This window comes from Anser anser, assembly GCF_964211835.1.
Source record: "Anser anser genome assembly, chromosome: Z".
Taxonomy (NCBI): Eukaryota; Metazoa; Chordata; class Aves; order Anseriformes; family Anatidae; genus Anser; species Anser anser.
This window is the reverse complement of record NC_139723.1, coordinates 75,756,801-75,782,293: the sequence shown is the minus strand read 5'-3', so window position 1 is coordinate 75,782,293 and position 25,493 is coordinate 75,756,801. Positions and strand designations below refer to the sequence as shown.

Here is a 25,493-nt window from a genome sequence, read left to right as displayed (position 1 = left end):
CTGGAAACCAGCCTGCGAGAACCTTTTTATGGCTGGTGCCAGCAATGTGCATCGACACCCCCAAAACACAGAAGAATGACCTTCCCTTATTTCTTCTGCTTTTGTTGCTTAATACTTTCCCTTTTTATGGCACTATGCATAGAAATGCCATGCCTACTCTGTTTTATTTAATCTTTAAAATCCATTTTCCCTTTCCATTTGTAAATTCTGCACACGTCTTATGTCTGCATCCCTAGGTCTTAATGCTGACTGTAGGTGATGGATCAGCTCCAGCTTGCTAGTTCATTTGGGAGTGTGCACAGCTACTGACTATGGCCAAGGTTAGTTTCTCAAGTAATTGGACCACAACCTTTTGTTCTGCTTCAATGTTTGTGTGGCTTCAGCTAGCAAAGGCCTATGGCAGACCATGCTCACCAGTACGCAGGCATCAGCTTAATAGCAGCAGCCCACAGGCTTTTTTCAGGGCAACACATGCAGTGATTACACAGACAGGCTATGGGAAGAAAGCAAAAGATTTGTAAAAATGGTAAGGATGTATGGTTGTGTGGATCTATTTTTTTCTCTATAGTAGTAGTAGTATTTTCAAAAGAATACCTCCAGCAAGAGGGAATGAGAAATCAGAGGAGGAAAAGGAGGGAATTGGACAGAGTGGAAAAAATATAGAGAAAGAAGAGACAAGGAGCAACAAAGAAAAGCCATGAAACATTAATAGGTGGAAAAAGGAGAAGAAAAAATTTGAAAGGACCCATTTGGAAAGCAGAACAACAACAACAACAAAAATAAATAATAAATGTTGAAGCTGTGTTCAGTGCACACTTATGAACTGAGATGTCATTTATATTTTGGTGAGTATTATTTGTTCTTTCACACCCAGAAAACAAACTCCCACACCCACTTCATACTATATTCTCAATGTTAGCTGGATACAGCTATACTCACAAACAGGCAGCAATAAATTTCTGTTCATGCATGTACATAAAAGAAAAAAAAATGTATGTTTTCTGCTTTTGCTGACCTGCGTAAATGTTAATTAGGTTATAAAGCAAAAACACAAACATTTTCAACCTTCCCTCTCAAACTCTTATTTGAAGTTCGAGTTGATTATGGTGTGTTCTTAAACCAAACATACACACAGCTCAAAAACGCACGGGCAGCCCAATTTTAGGACAGAATTCTACATCTTTCCTCTTTTTCCTTGGTGGTAAGGCCAGCATAAAGAGTTCCTATTGCGCACTCCACCCCGAGACTTGGGTTTATAGCTCACAGTTTCCATAGCTGAGCTGATACAATTGCTTGGGAGGCCATGCTGTACATATTTTTGTGGTATTTATAGAAATTATATGGTAAAACTCTCCCTGGTTTTCAAAGACAGAATGTTCTTTCACTCCAATGTGGAGGTTTTACAGGAGTATGACCTTTGTGTTTTTGTAACCGATCTAGATCAGGGTTATCATTAGCTTAAGGGTTTCAAAACTCTCTCTCTCCACCTCTTCTCCTCCTCTCAGGCCACCAGCAGTCTGCAAAACCTTGCATCAGCCACAGAAGAATCTTTTATTTGAGGCTGTGCTGTTACATTTACTCAACAACAGAATTTTGTCAAGCTGCCCTAGCCAATATTCCACCCATTCTGAATATCTTGCTGGGATTACAAATTTAGGAAATCCTGATCTAGACCTAAACTTCTGAGAAATTTCTTTTCGTTGACACAAAAAGAAAACACATTTCAGTGAAGTTTAAAATGTAATAAGAGAGGTTTTCCAAGGTTATCTGGTTGTGCTCATAAATTTTTATTATTGCTTAAAAAAACATTTACAGAGCATTCAGAGCATAATAGCATCATTATCATGTATTCCTGTCTCCCAGATTGTTAATCCTCCAAGACAGAGGAGGTTGTGGTGGAGGGATAGGGGCAGATTCCAGCCACATGGGAAGGACACAGAGTAAAGTTAATCACAGTACCAGAATAGCAATGATTTCATCAATGACCTCGGTATGAACATGAAGTTTCCATTCAAAATCTGCTTCAGAAACATCAGAGTTTATAAATACAAAACTAGCTATCATGTTCAGATTGACAGTCCCTCACATGGCTTTTCCTTCTATTAAAAATTTATTCATGATTTTTTATGTTAATCCTGTTTAAGGGTAACAACATTACTGTATCTATCCACCTACTACTGTAAAAGTGCTGTACCTATTATTTGCAAATAATAAAAAAGAGATAAATATCTAAAAAAATGTAATGATGAATGGATGTTTACTCTTATAAGTGTCTACCATGAGTATTCGATCTCATCATAGGTGTAGCCTGCGTCACAGAATTCCCTCAGTTAATCTTTCACCCAGCCCCATACAGCTCACCTGAAAGGCACCCATCTGCTCCTGGCAACTCCTTCTTGAGCTGGTGCTGAATTCTGGAGGCCAGCAACCACTGTGCTCTTAATGCCCCACCACATCAGCCTGAGATATGAATGTAATTTACAGCCACTCCAAGCTCCTCTTTCATCACATAAAGAAGGCTTTATATAAATGAAACTGAGTTCCAAATGCATAAATAATGAAAATTGCACAGGTACATGAGGTCGGCTATAGCTACATGGTGAGCTGGATGGGAAAGCCCAGCAGCAAACTGTTCTGTCCACCCCTGAATATCCTACCCAATTTAGCCTGGTAGATAGTGGGAATTTATTACCAGCTTTGGGATTTTGCTCACATTTTTCTGACCTTTAGGGCATGCTCAAGAGTCTGCTTCTGCTTTCTTAGGTAATTAATGGGGGAAGTGATGAGGTCTGGGCTCCGGGAATGCAGTGTGTCTTGAGCAGTGATGGCTTGTATAAATAGATTAAGTGACAGACAGAAGCTTTCTTTTTTCTGTTTGTCTACAATATAACAATTCTCATACACAGGCTTGCATATATATCTAGGTATATTCATTAAAACCTAGTCTTTAAAAAGACCAGTCTGTGATCAAAAACCTTAGAAAAACTGAATCACTTTGCTGTGGCAGTCCTCTCTGACACAGTGCCTGGGAAGAAATCATGGGCTGGGAGAGAAAGAGTGAGGGAGAGAGGCAGAATGTTAAATCAACAGTGGGAGACACAGAGGCAAACAGAGAAAAGAAAACACAGGCCATGGAAGAGGGCACAGAGGTGAAGGGGAGCTGTAAAGGCAAAAAAGTCCAGACAAAGAGAGAGCAAATGGGATGGAGACTGCGAGACAAAAGGTGCGGGGGAGGGATAAGGGAGAGAAGGAATGGGAGAAATCTATTCCATCAGTTTTTGTCATTTACTAATGGAAACGTCTTAAAAAACCTGATGGATGCACGGTCCTCTCAAAAATGTGCACGTGTTCCATGGGAAGATTTGAACGCAGGGCATTTCTTTGCATGCCTGGCTATGAAGCCCAGATTGTCCTCTGATCAGTGAAGGGAACCGTCAGCATAAATGATGTTTAATGGCTGCTCTTGACATTAGAAAAGATTGCCCTCACTTCTGATTTATAGCCCCAAGGGGACAGTCTATGAAAGAATCTTACACACTGAATCTCCAGTTTGACACTGCCCCAATATTCAATAGAAATATTTCATGTTCTTCATGTATTCTTTCTTTTTATGGATTTCATTTCATCTCAGAGCAATAAAATCTTAGGATATGTTCCTACTGATTAAAATTTAAATTAGACAAAAATTGATCTTATTGATTATCTCTGTCTCAATGTGCCATTACCTAGAGATTTGATGAGAAGCATTTGCTCCCTTTTGCACATCTTTAGATCACTTTAGTAGCAGAGAAAGGAAAATCTTAGATCAGTACATGTGCATAAAGTAAAAAGATTGAGGAGTATGACTGTATTGTGATACTTCAAATTAGACATAATATGCATATAGCTACAGGTTTTAGCTACTTGTCTGATATTTATGCACTTCAGTCCTTTCTCATATCTGTAATCCCTTTTGTTTTACTAGAGCTATTTGCGTGAGAATAAGCTATCTGAGTAAGTAAATGTTTCCAGGATTGGCCCCTAACTGCTTTTAGTACGGTTATCAACACTGGCCATCTGTGTTTTTTCATTTTAATTCCATAATTGAATGCTTGCCCTTTGAGAATTTCAAGGACCAGGAAGCAGCAATAAACCTCTTTTGCAGCTTCAAACCAAATACTCCAACAATTATAATTTGATGGGAAATGTAGTAAAAAGATTTTTTTTTTTGGCAGAGCAATTTATAAATATAATTTAGTTTTGCTAACAAGAATTATAACATTTCTGTGCAAAGATGTGGCTTGCTTGGCTGTGTGCTTAACCATTTTTGAGCTGGTCTCTTGAGATGCAACCTAAACAAACAGCAAGTACATAATCAGATAAGTAGGTCTGCATTAATGGTACATTCTGATTTGGGATTATTAGTGTTTTCACTCACTTTTATTTTGTTTTACAGACTGTAAATCCAAGCCTGTATTTTGTAGTTGGTAAGTAAGGAAAATTAAAAACCACAACCAATGAAAAGCAGCGGTCCAATCTGCCATCTATACTGGCATGGCTGGAATGCTGGTAAGGATACAGTCACCATCTTACGATTCAGCGCTTACTCAGCTTTTGTTAACTTTCCCATGATTAGTTTTAATAATGAGATAAAACCTAAGGATCCAATCACCGTACTGGTTTTAAAGTCACTGGGAGCTGTAACTGTGTATATGAAAGCAGATATGGCTACAAGACCAGATACCTACTTAACATTAGCTGAAGGAAAGAATGAGATGTATGGATAGATTCTTACTTACAAGGCAAGTAAAGCAGTGAAAATGTAATTGGATCTGCTTTAAAGGAACTTTACACACAATAAACAGCATAAATCACCCCTATAAATGTAAATGAAAATACAATTATTATATTACATCCAATTGGCACAAAATTAAGATTTGTAATTTTCCTCAGAATTCTTGACTAATAATCTTCCTCTTGAAATAAAAAAGTTGAGGCTAATAAAAGCAATTCCCATGTACAGCATGAAACCTGCAAAGCAGATCTCTGTGCTAATACTTTTACCTTCAGACCAAGAACAAATTTACAATGTAGACTGTTCCCTAACTGTCCAGGAGAGGAAAAAGCCAAAAAGCATAAGGAATGATAGGTCGTATATTTATTTATTTATTTATATTTTTCAGGCATTAACTGCAACATAGTTAAGGATTTATTTATTTTTTTTTAATAAATTACTCAGTCATGACATTTATAAAGAACATCACACTCTTTGCTAGCCTTCTGATCTAGTGAAGCATGAAGCCATTCCTAGTAGACCCATGCTTCTTTGAATACTGGCTGTATAGGACAATACATGCTACTTTGCAGATTCAGTTCTCCTAAATACCGATGGCAATCTCACTCCATCATGAACTGAACTGAGGCTTAAAAGCCTGTTGACGTGGCAAGGATTCAATTTAGGTTGATACAGCTTTCATGCACGGATACATATCATGTAATCTCACCTCCTTGCAGGCAGAGAAGGAATTTGGACAGGCATTTTCTAGTATGTAGACAGACAAAGGGGCTGTCCCGATTCCTAAATCAAGTTAAAGTAAACAAATTGAATATACATCAGGAAGATTTGGCTGTGCTTATATTAACATTTTGGTTTGGTGTGGTTGAGAGTGAACCTCCAGTCACGTTGGCTTGATCTGCATGCAGAGCAGCTCTGGTCCACATGAATTAGATGTAGAAGAATCTCCATTACAAATTCTCATTAAACATGCTCCACGTTCTTGTGGGATTACATGGGTCTAAGTCAACAATTTGTACTTTGGAGGTCTTTGAAACACCTGTGTTGGGGATGCTTTGCTCAGGGGAATAGACTGAATGATGTCTGAAGGAAAAACGCACAGCTGCTTGCAGTGTAAATACAGGGGCCTTAGCTCCAGCTGCTCTCATCCTCCCTCAAGCACCAAATGGTTTGGTGAAATAGACACAGGTCATTACCATCCTCATTTAGAAGATGTCTCTCACTGAGACCTTCAATTCACTTATATAATATGCATTTTTTACAGAAGATGAAAAGGGATGGTTTGATATACTCTGAAGGACATCTGGGGAAGGTCAGGTTCCTGGAACTTTCAGCAAAGTCTTGGGAGGGAATGATGCTGATGAAAACAGAGGTCGAGGGAAGTTCAAAAGCTGCATGCAAGTCATGTCAAATAAAAGTAAAAAATAAAAATAGAATTCAAAGACAAGACTGCCATTCACAAAGGAATTGCTGGTTCAATTATTTACCTTAACAGAGATTTTCAAAGCAAAGAGACCTATTTTCTCTCTCCATTAACAGCAGCGCTGCAAAATAAAACCTCTCAAAGCACAGGACATATTGAAGGATGAATTCAGTACCAGAGGCTGTCATCTTCCCCAGTAGGCATCTCATTGCAACCAGCTACCATTTCTTTGCAATGCAACCTTTGAAGAACAGATTTTCCTGATAAAGTCACTGTGTGGCCCCCAGCACAAGAAGGACATGGATGTATGAGTCCAGAGGAGGCCATGAGGATGCTCAGAGGGCTGGAGCACCTCTCCTATGAAGACAGGCTGAGGGGGCTGGGGGTGTTCAGCCCGGAAGAGAGAAGGCTCTGGGGAGACCTCACAGCGGCCTGCCAGTGCCTAGAGGGACCTGCAGGAAAGCTGGGGAGGGACTCTTTGTCAGGGGGTGGAGTGGTAGGAAAAGGTGATCTGAGCTGAAACTTGGAGTTTCAATGAGACAAAAAGAGGTATATGAAACTTATTCCAAAAGTCAGAATAGCAGAGGCTGAGACTTTCCAGCAGGAATAAAATTCTGGATAAGGAACAGATATAGTTCCATCTAATGACAGAAAATAAAAACCTCCATCTAAAATATTTACAATGAATACATTTAATATATCACGTAACAATCAGGTTCAATTATGGGGCTACTCTAAGGGCAACTCTATAGAGAAAATTATGTTTCAGAGTATGGAAGGCAGAAAGTGGTTTATGATAAAACTGGAAAGGGCACCTAGTTCTTTTTGATGCCATGGCAGAAAATGATGGTTTACAAGATATTTTGTGAACTCTCATATGCATAAATGTTCTTAAAACTCTTCCTTTCTTTGAATTTTCAAAACAGAAGCCTCTTGCTTTCATGAATGATTGCAGAAACAAATGCTGAGAAAATCCATTAAAAATTATTTTAAGGTACTTGGTATTTACTCAGTTCCAACAAGTACCAACTATCTAATGCTCACAGAAAAAGTGTTTGGTGTATCCATCTGTCTCCACTCTTCAGTATCCAACTGCAGCCACACTTTTGTTATCCAACTACTAAAAAGGGAATTGACAACATCCTTACTGCTAATGTCTATACAGGTTTTTTTTGATTTGTTTTGTTTTTTCAAAATATATTTTTCTTGCTCTAAAATTACAAAATGAAATAAAATGGCAGGCAAGTACCCAAGTAAACAATTCTATCTTAATTATTGTCTGTGCTTTATTATTACATTTTATTGTAAATAGTTTCATTCCTTACAGTAACAATTTCAACCTGAGGCTGCAGTTTCTTGGCTTTTATTTTTAAACGCACTTAAAAGTTAATTAATAAAGTGTATCCATATCTCTCAGTAGTTGCATTTTTCCTTCCAGGGCAGCAGAAGGAAATAACTAGCAACTGACTAGAAACAAATGTTGACTTTTTATATTTAATGATGTTTATTCAACCTGAAAGCTAGAGGAAATGGAAGCAGCACCAGACTGTCAGCTGGGCTCTCACAGTCATGGCCTGCAAGAACTGAATTCTATGCCCAGGGCAAAAGCTATCCGGATATGGTGTCGGGCTCTGTATTTTCTCAGAGGCTGGTGCCACCAGACCAGATCTGACCTTCCTGCATAAATTGGAACACTTTCTAAAAAGGCGTTCTATTCTCATTTCTTATACAGCAGTTCAGATCCAGGCAAAGTTTAAAACTGAAAGAACTGGTATAACTGAATCCAAATCTGGACCTCCTGTATATTGAAAGACAACCGTAAGACACTCCAAGATATTGCTAGACTTCTAGGATCTCTGTACACCATCCGCTATAACAACCCCTAGTGTCAGCGTGATTGTTAGTGGATTTATGAATGGCTTGTCACCTCTCAGCACAAACTCGATCTGCCTGAAATGTGAGCACACCTAACCTGGTGACAACAGCACAGCCGCCTCATGGTGTTAGCATGGTGATGCACAAAGGAGTGCATTGCTGGGTGTCTTTTGCATTCTGCTTTCCACTTAGCCACTAATACACTCTGGAAGGGCTCCAAGCCTGTAGTGGACTGATGTCCCACTCCCACGATCATGACCATTCATTTTGTTTAGTCTTTTTGCATTCTTTCAGCGTCTACATTCTCAGCAACTTTAAAGAAAATGACTGCTCCTTGAGTGTCTTCATTCCCAGATGCCAACTCTCTGAGCAAGAGAATAAAAGAGGTTCACACAGCAATTCCTGGGAGATAAAACTCCCCTCTCCTCCATACCACAGTCTGGTGAGCGGGACAGTGTTGCTGATACCAGACCTATCTGTCTGCCCCAGATCTCCACCTGGAAGGGAAGGACAGGCAGAGGAACAAGTCTCAATGGTTCTTAGGAAACAAAGACTCATGGTATGATTGGTGTAATGGGAAAGCAGAACATGGGTTTGTGGTGAGAGCATGCTGGGACTTCTGCTGTACGTGTTCCTCTGATTGGGAAAGGAGGGTGAGATTTGGCCTGGACTCAGTAGTGGACACATGAATCCACAATGGGTCATGAAAAATGCTTGAGCATGTAGGAAGGAAGAGGGGGATAACCCAGCTGGTGACCACCATGACATTTTGACATTACCCTCGCACAGGATGATGTGATCCTGTGAGTTGTTCCAGGCCAGCAAAACTATTTCTTCCCTCTAGGCTAAAGGAATCTGCTGAACAGACTGACTGAGTCTTCTCTGGTGGTAGGCAATGAAATGCCTGAGACTGAACACTCAAGTGACAGAGCACGCACATAATATAGAACTGTGAGAGTGGAGGAAGTTTCAGCCATAGCATTGTAGAGATATGCAATACTGGTCCAGATCTGCAAAACGTGGCTTTAGCTTTTTTAACCTTGATGTGCCAAACCCATATCTCATCAGTTCATGGAACTGTGTCCTTGGATCCATATCCATAATCTTCGATATAAAACTGCATTCCTCTGTGATCTTTTGGCTTGTCACGATCTCTAAGAACTGGTACAATATATCAAAGGCTTACTCTCACTCCTTTGTTTGCTACATATTTGGTGGTAATTAGCTGCTTCATTTGTAGAAGTCCTTTCACAAAGCCTCTCTGCTGGAGCAGGATTACATAAGATTTATATCTGTCCTTGTGCAAAGTGCAGAAATCTCCAAGGTCTGCACACTAAATCGCAGAGTCTTAACCTTGGATCCCATCCCAATTTCCAACCCTTTGATATTTTTTTCTTATGATAGAGGATGTACGCTATAGCCATCTCTGAGAAGTAAAATGGAAGGTCTGATGCTCGTTTACTACAACTCCAGCAGAGGCAGGGGGCTTTGAGTACAAATATGAATCAGTTCCAAACAAGCTGTTAGTTTCTTCTTTTATTAAGAAGTTATGATTTATAAATACAAAAGAAAGATCTTAATGCCTCAAAATAAATGAAGAATCTTAGAACAAAATTATGGTATGAAAGTCTCTGTATCAGAGGAAGCATTTTTAAAAACAAAACAGATGACTGACATAGTTTTGTTTTTTTCTGGAGATGTAAGTGAAACTTCTGTTTCAAAAGCTTGAAGAGCAACAACAAAGATAGAATTTATATTGAATTTTGCACCACCACCACAAAATCAGCAGCAGAAATTGTGTCACAGGAATACAGCGTGGGACAGAGCTGAAGTTTCAGCTTGCAGATGCCAAGTACTTTAAGAAATCTTGTAAGAAGCAAGACCAAAAAAAAAAAAAACAGTTAGGAAATGCCATTTGCAAGGTGCTTGGTTTCTCTGTAATGCAAATAGTCATATAAAATATGCAGGAATGTGGATTTCTTCGTTTTGAATGGGAAGAGGAAATTGATTTACAAGTCCTGAATGGAAGAGAAACCTTACAGCAAGAGCAGAGACAAAGCAACTCTTGGCATGGTGTGGAGTATATATGGCACATAACTGCCTCTGCCTGTGGGAACTGCTTTGACTTTTGTGCTATTACAACATAATCAAGGTGCTCTCCAGCATAATTGAATACTAGGGTTTTACTCTTTAGTGATCTGCAGATTAGTATAACCTTCGTGGTTATTCTCGGGCAACTGGCCTTTCAGGACTTTCCGTGGTGGGCCTTCAAAGAGACCTTTATATTTGCAGAGGGGTTGGAGTCAGCTCTCTGCAGTGTGTGCTTTGCCTGGCCTCTGGCAGTCGGTTAGCTTCACGCAGACGTTGCCATCAGGATTTACAGATGGCTTAAACCCTCAAGCTTGCAGGGAAGTCTCTGGGTTGTGCAGAGGCTGGGAAACAAGGGATTTCCTCACGAGTGATCTTGGTCCCCAGTTGTTCCTGGAGCATCTATTGGGCCAAGCAGTGAGAAAATCTTCCTCTTGCTTGTGAAAGAAAGGGGAAAATTGGAATGAACCAAAACTCAGAATTTTCACAGCTCCATGCAGGAATGGCTGTGAAGGTGAGATACTATCTTAGAAAAAATAAAAAAATAAAAATAAAAATAAAAAATAAATAAAATAAAATATAAAATAAAATAAAATAAAATAAAATAAAATAAAATAAAATAAAATAAAATAAAATAAAATAAAATAAAATAAAATAAAATAAAATAAAATAATAAAAAAGCAGGGAATGCTCCAGAAAAACATTTCATTTATGGTAATCTGAAATACACCGTTTTGATTCTGAGATAGATTTTTAACAAAGCTTTACTTTTTACCTACAAAAATCTTCTTGCCTATTTGGAGTGTTGCCTTTCTGCTTGCAGAACTTTTCTATAAGAAGAAAAGAAACACTTTTTCCTTTTTAAATTATTCACATAGACGCACTGCCATTTTAGGCACGATTTGTTTGTGTGGGGAGTGTGTAATCCTCTTTTGTTGTTTCCATGGACTTGTGCTTTGAAAATAATTTTAAAATGAAATACGTTATGGGATAATTCTGCAGATGAGTCTCTGTGGGAAAGCTGCATTAGATCATCAAGCTCACTGCCTTGCAGCTCCAAGCTGTGGTCCCCACAGCGAAGATGTATAAGATAGTGAACTTACATTGCACTGGATGTTAGTGAAAGGGCCAAGGAATGATTTTTCTCCTAGTTAAACCTACAGAATGCACATTCATATCAAAGCAAGCACAAATTTCCATAATAATGTGAGAAAGTGAAAGGAAAAAAGAGGATTTTTACTCTTTGTAGTTAAGAAGGATTGCATTAATTCCTTTTGTATATCCCAGTGGCTAAAGCTAAACTAAAAAAAACATATCCAGAGGCAGATAATGTCCTTCGTCTCGTAAGGATAGAAGAGTAAACTACATTTCTGGAGGGCTGTTCGCCTTCCTAACCAGACACGTGCTCAAGCTCTGATCCTTTCAGTTCCACCCAGGTAAGGCTGCTCTTTAAGGGTGGCTCCCCAATGTCCAGGTGATCTCTGCTGCAAAACTCCTGAAGAATGTAACAACAGTGACACAAACAGCCTATTTCTGCTCCTATGGTAGAGGAGGAATATAGAGATTTATGAGTCCCGGCCGATGGCAGCCCAGCCTTGCAGTACCTCCTGCCACGGCAAAGCAGGGCTCGGTGGCGCAGAAAGGAGCTGGCAAAACAAGTGAATTGCTGTGCGATTTTTCTAGAAATATTACCTGGGACCATAAAGAGGTCCCACAAGTGTCATAGACTCTGTGGGACTGGGACTGGGACTCCATGCAGAAAGGTGTGAAGAGGATAATGCGGATGTAAAAGCCACAAGGGAGAAGGAAGACTGATGGAGGCAAAGGAAATATCCATCTAATAAGTGAAAGTTGAAATAATCTAGAAAATTCCCTGCAACTGTTTCTGGACTTTTCTTGTCTAGCCTTTAAAAGATCACTTCAGAGGAAAACAAATCCCTAGACAGATTGTCCTCTCTCTCCAGGTGTCACCTCAGTTAAGAGCTTTGTCTGAGCAGCTCCAGTTGTGACTTTCTTCAGTCTTCATTATTTTCCTCCGCTGTCCCTGTTCCTCTTACACATCAGAAGGCCCATTGCTGGTGTTACACAAGTGACACCGGAACAGGAAAGGAGAAAAATTCCCCAATGTGTGAAATGTGTCATGCTGTGAACTGAGACACAAGAGAGGCATCAAGTAACTCTGTACTGTGATAACAATTTTTTTAAAAAAGAAAGTGCTCTGGCGGAAGCAGATATAAAACACACTTTTTAACTATCTCTCATTTGTTACCACAGAGATTCCTGCATTTTGGGGGGACATCTCTCACAAAGTGTGAAGAAAATATTTTCCCGTAAGCAAAGAACTGCCCATGAAAAAAAGCATGCCTCAAAATCTAAAAATAAACTTTATTTAAATTGTTCTTCAGTAAAAAATAACAGCCAGGATTAGTGAAACAAACTGTATCCAGGTTGGAAGCAATCAGACAAGAACAAGTCCAATGAGGGAAGACAATATGCAGAACTTGGGGCGCACAGAACAAGTTTACGCGGCTTGCAAGATGGCAGGGAAGTGATGAACCTGTTCAGGAACGTGATTTCCTTTGCAAATGATTTCTAAGCGGAGATGTGACTGGCACTTTGTGTACTACAGGAGGCAGTAGCCAGAAGCAGCAAAAAAAAAATTAACAATGCCAAGTAAGATAATTAGCAGATGCTATCAAGGCAGTAGAGTGATAAGGTGTGGTTGAAGACATCTTTAAGCCACTTCCAGGCCTCTCCCTTCTGGAGAAGCAGCAAGGAAAGCACAGGTGGTTTCATTACACCCTCACTGTGGTGGGCAGCAGCTCCAAGTCACAACTGGCAGCAAGCACCCCAGCTTTTCCAGGAGAGGCTGAGCAGAAGACAATATTCTCTTCCTCTCCCACCCTCTTTGCGTGCCTGTGGTACAAAGGGTTGGAGGGAGATGGGACAGGCACGTCACACAGCTGACATGCTAATACTTAGATTTTGACTTTGCTTTTGTGTGTTGGATATGCTCCACCTTCCGCCTCTTGCAGATTAGATTATCTCCATTTTACTAACAACTTTTGTTAGCTCACAGGTAGCATTTGTTAACTACAGGTTTCAAAGAATGGTTCTTACCCTGTAGACAGATAGTAGTGGCACAGGTGGCTATCCCAGAGCTTTATGCATGAGATCTCCTGACTCTGAGTCTTGTGCTGTGCCTGAAGAGGCACAAAATTACATAGGAGCGTTTTGAACCAGAGGCAGTGCCCTGCAGTTGGAGAGGAACCCAAAAGGGAGCTCAGAGAAAAAAAAGATGAAAGTGCAGTCTTCCATTAAAGGAGACTAACCTAGAGGGCAGTCAGGACCTGTAAGGCATCAGTCTGGTTTAACAAATTTAAGCTAGCTGCCACTACAAAGCCCGAAGTCTTTATCCTGGACCACAGTTTATGAGATGGTGAAAAACACTTCTCTGGGAACTAGTAAATACTGGATTTCCCAGTCCTCAAGAAATGAATGTTTTATCACACTGTAGCCAAAATATATTAACTGTTATTAAGGTGTTGTATGTGACATGCAAACATACTGAAAAAAAACATCTTTGTGATATTCTGGCATTAAGAAAGCAAGTAAAAATTCATAATGGTCAGACTATTCAAAATGTAAGAGATTATACTTGCATATTAAATCATTTTCATATTGGTCACGCACAATTACATGTAATTTTGCTGGTGTTTGAAGAAGCAGGCAGGATATTTTCTAACCGTATTGTACACGTGTATTTTGCTTTTAAAAATAACTGGAATTAAAAACAATTGCACAATAATTACAAGTTTTGTAGCTGCTGAGATAGTATTGTTGGAGAAGTTTAATTTTCCTATTATTTTTTTTTCCGTGCAAATTAAATTTTCAGCATTAACTATATTAGATTAACATTGGTGTTTTTTTTACAAGAAAAAGGAGGGGTAACCGGGCCAGCACGATTATGCCTGTTCTCAAAGGTAAAACACACGCAGAATAAATTGGCTGAGGTAAGGACTGCATGTTAAGAGAGGAAAGTATGCTTCTGGTGCTAACCGAGTGTATTTATTCAATAATACTTGCCACTATTACAATAATGACCTAAAGTTTTCAAGTGCTTACTTCCTCCCCTTTACTGTTTGCCACTTCATGTGTGGATATGGCTGGGAACAGAAAAGATTAAGAGATTATAGGGGACCTTCTGAGGTGGGGAACGTGGTTGTGGTGAGTGGGACTAGCTGATGGGCTTTTCCAATGAGATGAGGTGGGAATTTGGCTGACGGTGGACTCTTGTGGCGGGACAGTAGGTGAAGGCTCACCAATGTAAGAGGTGAATTTGTTGACAGTGTCCAGACTTAATTCCACAGGGTCTAGAAGGCAACCGCAATATTTGTGGTGAGATACGGAGGTGGGACAGTGGCTTGCCATCGGACGAGGCACAGCTTTGAGAGGAGGAAAGCTACTTTTTGGAGCACATCCAGCGAATCGCTACCTTGGCTCAGCTACCGAGCCCACTTGTCATTTTCTAAGCCCAGAGAAAGGTTAATTCCAGGGACGGGGCGGGGAGGGGAAGGGGGGCGGCGGGCACGGCAGCGCGCGGCCCCTCCCGCCGCCCCCCTCAGCCCTCTCCTCAGCGCTAACGGTCGCGGGGGCGCTGCCGCGCAGCGGCCGGGCGGGCTCCGCGCGCCGCCGCCACGTGACGCGCGCGCGAGTGTCCCGGGGCGCGCGGCGGCGCCGCTCCGCCCTTCGCAGCGCCGGGAACCGGAGCGGGACCGGAGCGGGACCGGAGCGGAGCCGGAGCGGGACCGGTCCGGAGCGGGAGGCGGCTGCTGCTGCGGCTCCATGCGGTGAGCGTGGCTCGGAGGAGGGGGGGAGCGCACGCCCGCACGGCGTGAATCGGGGCTTTGTGTGCGGCGCCCACCTGCCCCCGCCGCCCGGGGGCTGCTGCTGCCGCCGCCGGCGGAGGAGGAGGAGGAGGAAGGACGCAGGGAAGGAGCTGCTCCGGAGCTGCTCCGGAGGGGAGAAGCCGCCAGCTCGGCGCAACAGGAGGAAACTTCTCCCTTCTCGCCCCCGTTGCTGCCGGAGAGCCCCGTTTGCACGGTGCGGGGAGCAGCCCGTGAGTCGCCGCCGCTGGGCTGTGCCGTTGTATTTTTTTAATATAAATTATATGTATTTGTGTGTTTCTGTGTTTCCTGGGGGCTGGCAGGGGTGACAGCTGCTTGCCAGCGTCGTCTGCGCGGGTCCCCTCGGTGGAACAAAGCGGTGGCCCCGGGAACGGGCTTGTGGCGGCTCCTGCGCCGGGTGGTTTCCCCCAGGGGCTTTAATTTTATTTATTTTTTATGATTATTATTATTTTTTTTAATGTTACCGGAGCCCCCGGGGTCCCCTGGCACCGCTTCCCTCCCCACCGGGGTCCGCGCTCGGGTGGCGGCGGGTGCTCAAGGAGGTCGTGGGGGGTGGGGGTCCCTGTGTCTGCTCCGAAATAACAATAATTAAATGTAATTAAAACGCAGGCAGGCTGCGCGAGGGGTCGCGTCAAGTTTAAGCAGAGCCCTGCTCTTCTAAGTCTCAGCAGCACCAAAAGGTCTGCCGTTCCCCTGCACGGCGCTTGGCAGGCAAAGCCTTCCGCAGGCTGCCATGGCTTCTTGTGACAGCCTTAAGTTTTCCTGAGACCGTGAAAAGTCCGGCGACATCCCGCTTTATCAGCGCTGCGGGATCTTAGCACATTCCCCTGTTTATTTCTGGAGGGAGCGTGAGCACACTCCTTACAGAGCTGATGTGAAACGCAGCCTAGCTGGAGTGAGTGCTACTTCTGCAGAAGCTGATATTTTTTTTTTCCGTGTATGCCAGCAAGTTTAAGATTAGAGTGTTTTATTTCAAGTTAAAAAAATAAATGGAATGCCAAAAAATATGCATATGTCATCTTAGAAGGGCCGTCTGATGTCCCAGATTAACTAGGAGTAAATGAAGCTAGTAAATATCTGTCAATGACCTGCTTGGCTCTTTTCGTGGGACACTCATGGAAAGCTGTCAATGGGATTTTATTTACTAATAGAAGAATTGCATAAGAGCCGTATGAACCAGAGTAAAAGAGCATTTGAGTAGAAAGAGGCTGGATATGAGCTCAGGATTCTCTTGAGTTCAGGCCAAGCTCAGTGCCAATAAGTCACTATGCAGTAGCAGATGTCCATCCCTCCAATCTCTAAAAATATTGGCTCTGTGCTATTCTCTTCCCTCTTCCAAGAGCACATCTGCTAGCGAAGCAGTAAAGCGCTATCTCCTCCCCTCTCCTTCCCTGAACCAAGAAATGGATCGCATCAAGTGAAGAAGAGACGAGGCTGCTGGTCTCTCAAAGGGATGTAAGCATTTCACAGGAGGGTTTACTCACTTGCCTCATCTTTGTTTTTATTTTGTACGCTCCCTGTTACGTTGCTGTTCTTTCCCCCCTCTCTAATAAGGAGTTTATGCCTTTCTTAATGGGGAAGCAGTGCCAGGAGACCATGAAAGCTAACTTCTTGTGTGAGACGTTGGCAATTTGTAAATCCTACTGCAACAATACCCTAATCACATGCCTTTTGAGAGCTGCTTGTGGGCTGGTTCTTTTTGCGTAGGGATAATACTTGAAATAGCTATAGAGGAAAAACAAGCAAAATTAGAACAAATCAATTCAAGGCTTGGTGCCTTGCTTAGTGGCAGAAATAGCAGACTACCGAAAATCTCAGGCAGCTTCCATTAGCTGGGTGGTAGGTGGGAGCAGAGCAGTCCGTCACATCTTTTGGGGTTGTGGGTTTGAATACCCGTACTTCCCGCATGTCTGGGAAGCCGAGTCCCTCTAACTTGTTCCATGGGGTTGCTGTCTAGGTGCCTGTGAATGCATGTGTGCAGGTGATAGCTCTGCATGCAAGGTAGCTTGGGGACTGTTTATGGAGTCGTCAGTCTTGCTGCTCCTCATGTTTTGAGGGTCACCTAATAACGCAGTTTTAGGGTGTAGAAGAGAGAGCGCAAATAGCTGCGATTCAGGTAATATGTTATAGCAAAGCTTGACAGTGTCACACTGACAAATGTGAGGCTGGTAAAGCGTGAAAGCAACTGAAGATCTCCACTGGTACTTAAGGTAAAAATCTAATAAAATAATCTAATAAATCTAATAAAAATCTAATCCTCTGCACCTGCAGAGGAATGCTGGAGCAGAAGTACCCAGCAGTGAAAGAAAGCATCTTTTCCTCATGTTGAGATCCAGACCACGATGTCCAGTAATGCCTGGAGGTGATGGTGTCGGTCACAGAATCAACCAACAGTTGGTTGGAAGGTGCCCCTGGGTCCATCTGGTCCAACTCAGAGTAGGATGCCCGGGACTGTGTCCAGGCAGCTTTTGAAGATCTCCAGGGCGAGAGGCCCCACAGCCTCTCTGGGCCACATGTCACAGCACTCCATCACCCACACAGCACAGAAGTGCTTCCTGATGCTCACCTTCTGTGAACCTTCTGTGCGCCAGTTTGTGTCCATTGCCTCTTGTCCTGGCACTGAGCACCACTGAAAACAGCTTGGCTCCATCCCCTTTGCACCCTCCCCTCAGGTACCCTCCACATCAGTGAGATCCCACCTGAGCCCCCTCTTCTCCAGGCTGAGCAGTCCCACCTCTCTCAGCCTCTCCTCAGAGAAGAAAGAGGTGCTGCAGTCCCTTTGTCATCTTGGTGGCCCTGTGCTAGTTGGTGTGACCACTTCTGGAGGGGAGAGCCAGCACCCTGATGGTTAGTGCATTTGCCTGGGCAGTGTTAGATCTTCACTCAAATCCTTCCTCTATAGAGCAGGTCTTGCATTTTAGATGAATGCTCTAATAACTTACACATACTTTCTAAAGCTGCCATGGTTTCCTTTTTTTGGTTTTATGCCTGGAAGCCATTGCTTATATTCAAAATTCTGTAGAACAGGATGTGTGGAGGGTTTTTGCGTTTGTTTTCCACCTGAACCTGTAGGCGAGAGCAAAGTTTATCCAGTCACTACAAAGAAAAAGATCTTCTGTGTCTGTCTATGACTCTGCAGGACTTTAGAAGGAGGTGAGACCTTTCCACTTCTTTCCTTATAACTGCTGAGTGTCAGGGAGTGATGGTGGGCTATTGCAGATGGGCATGCAGAAACAATGGCCTACATCTGATTCCAGCAACATTGGTACAGCCTGAAAAGTCTCTGGGTAGTTTGGCACTCAAGTGCTTTTTGAGAACCTTGTTTGCAAGGACTTGTCTGAGTTCCTACCAGGGTAACTCTAAGGAGGTTCTAGAGATTCACAGGTCTCTGAAACCTGGGAGAGTATCCTGCACACTGCATCTCCTCCAATACTTGTCTAGCAGTGCTGCTACTATTGAATGAAAGTTTCACCAGCCAAAATGAAATCAGATAAAACTCACTTGATTATCACTAAGATGTAGGTGCTGATCTTCTGCTTGTTTATAGCATTGGTAGTCTTCCAGAATAGAAAAAATCTGAATTTCTAATATGTTTTTTGACGTGTGGATGTACTTAATTTTTGATTTCTAAACACACCCAACTCTTTTTTTCAGGTAACGTTTAAAAATGTTCTGCACTTTCATCAACTAAAATATTTTCCCTACCCAAAAACTTGTGAGGGGAATAGGAGAGTTGTTATTAGCACCATCTCTGAACATTTTTGTATTAGGAAAGTTTTCAGTAGGATATTCTTCTGAGGCCTTTCAAAAAAAAATTTAAGGGCAGAGTTTATAGGAGTGGGGCTTGGCAGGTGTTAAATTGATGTTCCAGTCTTCCCAGCTCCTGCCCAGTAGGAGCCTGTTCTGCATTGATGCTATTTCGGAATATTCATTTATACATTGATGAAGTTGGCTGTTTTTAGGTTTAAGGTTGCATCTGTGCAGATTCTCATTGTTTGCTGATTCTGAACAGCACTTAGTTGAGTGATTGATACAGAATGCTAGGAAGGCAGTAAGTATAAACAAGTGCTAGCTGTTGTTATCCACGTGGGTTTCTCATTTAAATAACTGGCATTTAACAAGTGGAACTCTGCATCATTTTTCTCTATTTCTGTTTGTAGCCTTATGCTTCAGTTCCAGTCTAGCCTTGTTGGACTAAGCATTGAACATGGGAAAAGTTGTCAGGACTGCAACGTTATCTTGTGTACAATAAACCCAGAGAATATTCTCTTAAAATGGAGCAGCACACAAGGTAGAGGGTGGGCTTTTTGTTTTAGAGGTGGGGAAAATGAAAGCAGAGAAAGATAGCAGTATGTGCCAGCTCATGCAGCAAATCTTGTCTCTTACTGTGAGTATGTGTGTTGACAGATACTTCAAGACAAAAGAATTGGAGTAAGTACAGAGTAAAGTTGTAGTGTAATGAGCGAATGACAAATTTGCTTGGACTTCTCTTGAGCAAGGATTTTGCCTGGAGTGCTGTCTAATATGTCAAGTAAACAAATCAGAGCAATGTCACATTTTGATGATTTTTCTCTAATCTCCTGTGTAACTCACTATGTATAAGGCCTTATTGATTCGAACTTTCTCCTAGTCATCTAGAACTAGGATAAAACGCTGTTTAACAAATTGCACATATCCCCACATTAACCGTTGTGCATTGGTTTTTATTCATGGAATCATAGAATGGCTTGGGTTGGAAGGGACCTCAAAGACCATCTCGTTCCAACACCCCTGCCATGGGCAGGGACACCACCCACTAGATCAGATTGTTCAGGGCCTCATCTAACCTGGTCTTAAACACCTCCAGGGATGGGGCATCCACAACCTCTATGGGCAACCTGTTCCAGTGCCTCACCACCCTCTGAGTGAAGAATTTCCTCCTGACCTCTGGCCTACATCTCTCCTCTTTTAGTTTAAAACCATTCCCTCTCATCCTGTCATTATCTGCTTGAGCAAAGAGTCGCTTTTTCCATCTTTTTTGTAAGTCCCCTTCAAGTACTGAAGGGTTGCAATGAGGTCACCCTGGGGCCTTCTCTTGTGTAGGCTGAGCATCCCCATCTCTCTCAGCCTTTCTTCGTAGGAGAGGTTCTCCAGTCCCTTGATTATCTTTGTGGTCCTCCTCTGGACACACTGTAACAATTCTATTTGTTGTGCTACATCCCCAGAGGCTGATATTGCTTCAGCTGAATACATCAGAAATGAAGTAAAATATTTGCAAATTTTGAGTATCAGAAGGACATGTAAGAGTAGAAAGCTGATTCAAAGCATTCTGGAGGGAGGAGCAATAACTGCATTTGTTAGTGCTGCAATATCTATGGAGCCATAACTTCTGGGCTCAAATGCTTAAATTTGTACAGTTCAGCACATCTTTGCCAGTGATTTGTGAACAGATAGAGGGATAGTACTAAGTTACTCAAGGCCCTTGCTATCTCTGATGTCTGATTCTGTTTGGAGTGGGATTAACTGTATATAAATCACTCCCATTCTTGTATAGTACTTGGGCTTCTCAGTGCATTTTTCAGTGTGTTTTCGTTGGTAAGTAATAATAGATTAGCCAAGCCAAGAATTATTTGTCTTTATAGGTGACACTAAGTTCCATTTGACTTTCCTTATGATAGGAGGAGGAAGAGGAGGACGGGTTACTCAAGATGGAAAAACTGACTTGTGCTGATAAAGAGCGGGGAAATGTTCCCATTGCTTTTGGTCAGATTGTACATGCTTCCCTGCTTTGGCCTGAGCAGTAGAGAGAGGAATATGCTCAGCGGGATGGAAATGAGAAGGTAGTCCAAGATGAAGTGCTGGGAGGATATTTGTAGCACAATATGGACTTGCCTGCAGTCATGTGCAAACTGAAGAGGCTGGGTAGTGGCTAATGCCTCCAGGTGGTGCAGCGGGCTTTGGCAGTACTAAGGAGAAGCTTGTTTTTGGGCATGTTCTCAGTATTGGTTTGTAGGTCAGGGTAGCTGAAGCATGTGAAGCACTTGATGGGTTGGGTACTGAAGGGGGGCAGCAGAAGAAAAGCTAGTGCTGTGGATGCCTCTGGCGGCCATGCAGAGCTGGCTGCCGCAAAGGCTTGTTCTACTGGGTCAGAGCAGGGCTTGTGGTTTGGAAAGATGATGATCATCCAGAGAATAAATGATGTTGAGGTGCTGGAGTGCAAGGTAGAAGTGACTTCTGAGACCTCTTATTTTCCCCTGAGAGAGGAGGTATATTCACACAAAGGAGATGTGAATGTACAGCAGCAATGGTACTCTTCAGGACCATTTTTTTCATATATGTTGGTTTCTCCTTCTTCAACCTTGCATGGAGTCTCCAGTTCTTTTCTGTAGCCTAATATGGTGGGGAAAAAATATGATATTTTGGGGAGTGGAACGGGAAATTAGTTCACATTATAAATGATGCTTTGCTTTAAAATAGCATTGCCTGACATGGAAGCTTCTCATTATGTTCTGAAAGAGATGCAGGACTTTTGACACCTAAAATTAATCAAATTCAGCATGTGCCAATTATTAAAGGGTAGCAGTCATTGCCATGAACAGTATGCATTGAATATCCTAAGGCTGTTTTACTGTTGCCTCAGTGGATCTTTGGCCATTCAAGGAGCAGGAAAGGCCCTGCTCTGGTTTTGCTGTGAACTAGTGAAAGAGGGAAAAAAATGTCAGTATGGTTGTTTACTGTGGCTTGCCCAAATCTTACTGGGAATCAGTAGGGGAGATTATCTTAATCTGCTTCCTACATTTAAACCCAAAGAGTCTATTGTCTTTTAAGACACAGTTTTAATGAAATTATTGAGGCTGAAGATTACTGCCACTTCAATGTCTCTTGTTTTTAACTAGATAGGTTTACCGCCGACTTTAAGATGTTTTCTGTGGCTTGTCTTCCTGAAAGCTATTAATATTAAGCTAAAGGAAGATGAGATAGAGGACCAGATATTTCATTTTGGAGATAATGTTTAAAAACATGTGATCAGCATTAGCTGTTGAGAATCTCTGGAGTTAAGCAATTCTCTACTGCAAAACTTGCTGCAGCTACAAAATGACAGCCCTGAGGATTTATTACCACATTTGTTTTGAAAGGGGAGAAATGCAGCCATAGGTAGAACTTGCTTCTTGTTAATACCTGTGATTCATTGCAGAAATAGTTTTGAAGTGTCTTGATTCTCCATAGTGAATTTCTAGTTGTCGTTTCCTGTCTTGTAAAACAGGAGTTTATTAAAGGTGCTTCCTTTATCCCCCCTCTGGCAAATGAGCAGTTGTCATAAAGCTCTGCTGAATCAGAATGTTGACCTCTTTTTGCATCAGTTCCAATAATTACACCCTTTGAGAGGTGACTTCCTCCTTTAAACTGTGCCAAGAAAAGACAGCCCTCACTGCTTCATGGGTTTTTATCTCTACAGCTGAGGGATTATGGGCATTATGATACATGAGCTGTAATCTTAATGTTTGTGTTTAACTATCTTTTATGGAAAAAATACAGATGTGACACACACTAAACTTAGGAATGCTGTTTTTGTGTGCTTGTGCATGCTTTTTTAATTATGCTGTGGATTTAAGTTTCAAATTTAATGTATAAAATGCACTTACGCAAGAAGTGAAGTATCCTGTGGGAAAAAATAAGCTGGCTTCTAGCAGAAACACAGCTCACCTCCCTTCTTCCTTCCTGAAACTGGGAAAAGTAACATACTGGGAGTGCTTGCAAAGCTTGTTAGACTGCTACAGGTTCCTTGCAGAAGAGAGTTCAGCTTTGCAGCTCTTCCGTGCGTATACCTACAAGGATTTGCCGTCTTTCCCATAGCTCTGTACTTCAGTACTTCATTTCCATGGGAGCTATAACAAATATTTCGTTTGTGGGAGCCAAAAATGCTGTAGGGGGTGGGAAGGGGAAAGATGACCTATAGCAGGCAATTCTTTGGCAATCTGTCTGTGAGGAAAGACTTCATGTTTTTAATTCCCCATGCAAAAACTTTGTTTTTACCTTAATAAATAGGCTATTTAAACTGAATACCTTTTTGTTTAACTTCTAATTCTAAAAAGACCTGTTAAACTTGGATTATGTAGGATACTGTGTGATGTTTCTGAGCTTAAAGTTCTTTTAAATCTTTCTTCCCCAAAAAACTTTTGCTGGTGTGGTATGTAAAGAAGGCTAGATAAATATAATGGCATTTGTCTTCTCTGTACTGTGGCATTTCTGGTCTTTGCAAGGCTCGTTATCCTTGGTGTTGCTAGAGAATGAGTTAAGAGATTATTGGGCTCTTGCTGAGGTTCAGGCTCATTTCCACTGCAGGTTATGACAGCTGTTCTGCAGTTTCACACTTCCTTGAAAGTTTGAATAGGTGTAGCAGAAATAAAGCGTTATGCTTCTATCAGAGCAATCTAAAATAATTCTTTCTTTTTGCTTTTTCAGAGCTTCCAATTTTTTAGTTCATTCAGCCCAGGAGAAAGCTAAGAAATTGTCACTTAAGGCAGGGAGTGAAAAGCTTCTGCAGTTGTTTTCCCCCTTGCACGATAAAGATTTAAACACAATGCCACAATCTCATTCTCCGTCGTCCCGTACCTTGAGACGAACAGCAAGAACTTAGAGTAAAACCTAATGTTTGTATTATGTGGAAGCAGTCAGGAATCTGACATGACTTTAGGATGATTATTTAATTAGAGTCATATAATTAGAGTTAATGATATTTTAACAGCCTACAGAATTATCCCATCCAAATTACCTGTTGGAGGTCTGTGGGAAATGTATTTGTGTATCTGCAGTGTATGGGATTTTTTTTGTTTGTTTTATTTTTTTTTTAAAGAAATGTACTTGTGTGTGTCGTAAATGGCTGCCAATTAAATATGGGTTTGAACAAAGTGACATGTTTACTTAGTGCTAATTCCTCTTCCTGAATGGTGCTCCATGTTCTGTTCTGTGGGAGCGTTTTTATATACTCTATAAGGAGCGTACTGCATAGTTACATCTTGAAACTCGCTCATAGTAGAGGAATCATAGAATGTAGCAACCTTCTTCATAATAATAAGGGACTTTCTCTTATGGAATAATTGAATCTTACTTTGCCAATCAAACTGTAATCTGCTGTTTCTGAAGAGTGATGCAAAACATTAGTGACCCACCATGACCTGTTTGAATTTATGTTTCAGTCTTCTTTTCAGTTATTTATTTGGCTAGACTCATAGTATTTTTCTCCTTTTTTTTTTCTTTTTTCCATGGTGGAGGGAGGAAGTTTATACAGCTGAACACCCTTCACTTTAAACTTTTCTTTCAGCAGGAATTTGTAGAACAGCTAAACTATGTAGATGGGGTGTGTGGGCTATTCCACTGAGCACACTGTAGAACAAGAAAGCTGGAAAATTTTTTGTACAGGTGGCTTTGTCCAGTCCACAAGTTGTTTCATTAAGTTTTTCTACTGTTGTATATGAATAAACACATCACCATGCTACTTTATTATGTTTTCCCCATTTACATTTATCTTGGATTGTTGTATATTGTAACTTGCTGTAGGAAACTTTGCTCTAGATGCTATTTCCCCATTTCCCTGTAAAAGTTTGCAACTTGTCTGTAATGCTGGATGTATATGTTTGTGTTACTGCTGCTTTTCTTCATTTGAAAGAGAGGAAAGGGGAATATGACTGTTTGTAATTGATAGCGCATTGTCAAATTAAAAATAGCTATGATTGCAAGAATAAACATACAATTTCTTTTGGGGAAAAGTATGAAACAGTTCTTCCAGTGATGACCCCTCTTGCTTAGATGGTTCTACCTGCTACGTTGCATTGACCTAACTAGTATGTGTCACGCATGGTTTTGGTGTACTTCTGAATTGGTTAGTGGTTAAATTTTTGCAGGTAGTACTTTGTCTACCCAGTACAGACCTGCAATTGTAGGATAGTGAGGTTTTAATTGAATGACTGTACATATATCTTTCTGCTTTTTCTTCTTCACAAATGGCTGCCTTGACACTAATGTTAAAATTGGTTGTGGGGGGAGAGAGGTGCTACGTGTATGAATGTGTGAGTGATGTACTTATAGTGATAGGTAGGAAGTAATAATGTGATGTACATTTGAGTTTTTGGCAAAGGCCTCCTCTGTTCTTCTGTGATCAGACTTAGGCTTGCTTTCAAGTTTGGAAGTACAGAACACTTCTCTTAGCTGGCTGTTAATCTTTTTTAGAGCTTGAGGGCTAAACCCTCAAAGGGTGATATACGTATGCAAATTGAATTCAGACTTGTCTGCCAATGAACTGAAAGGTATCAAGTTGGAATCTTATTTCTCTCTTTTTTTTTCTGTTTGTTTAGATATTGAAGAAGGATAAAAAACTCCTCAAAGATTTGGAAGGTTGAATGTGATCAGCATGAAGAGCTTAAAAGCAAAGTTCAGGAAGAGTGACGTA

The 25,493-nt window shown here is 41.5% G+C and overlaps 1 protein-coding gene across 6 annotated transcripts in view; it reads left to right on the top strand.

Annotated features, from left to right (window-relative positions):
• The first annotated feature begins 14,800 nt into the window (after positions 1–14,800).
• Positions 14,801–25,493, top strand: part of RAI14 (retinoic acid induced 14) — an 86,306-nt gene continuing 75,613 nt past the window's right edge. For 3 of the 6 annotated variants that reach the window (XM_083818529.1, XM_083818528.1, XM_083818524.1), the window contains exons 1-2: positions 14,802–15,010; positions 25,399–25,490. In XM_083818529.1, coding sequence (XP_083674655.1) covers positions 25,455–25,490 — 36 coding nt within the window. In that variant the 5' untranslated portion in view covers positions 14,802–15,010; positions 25,399–25,454. Of the gene's footprint in view, positions 15,011–15,041; positions 15,280–25,398; positions 25,491–25,493 lie in introns of those variants that run through there. The other 3 variants (XM_083818527.1, XM_083818526.1, XM_083818525.1) reach the window with 3 other exon arrangements.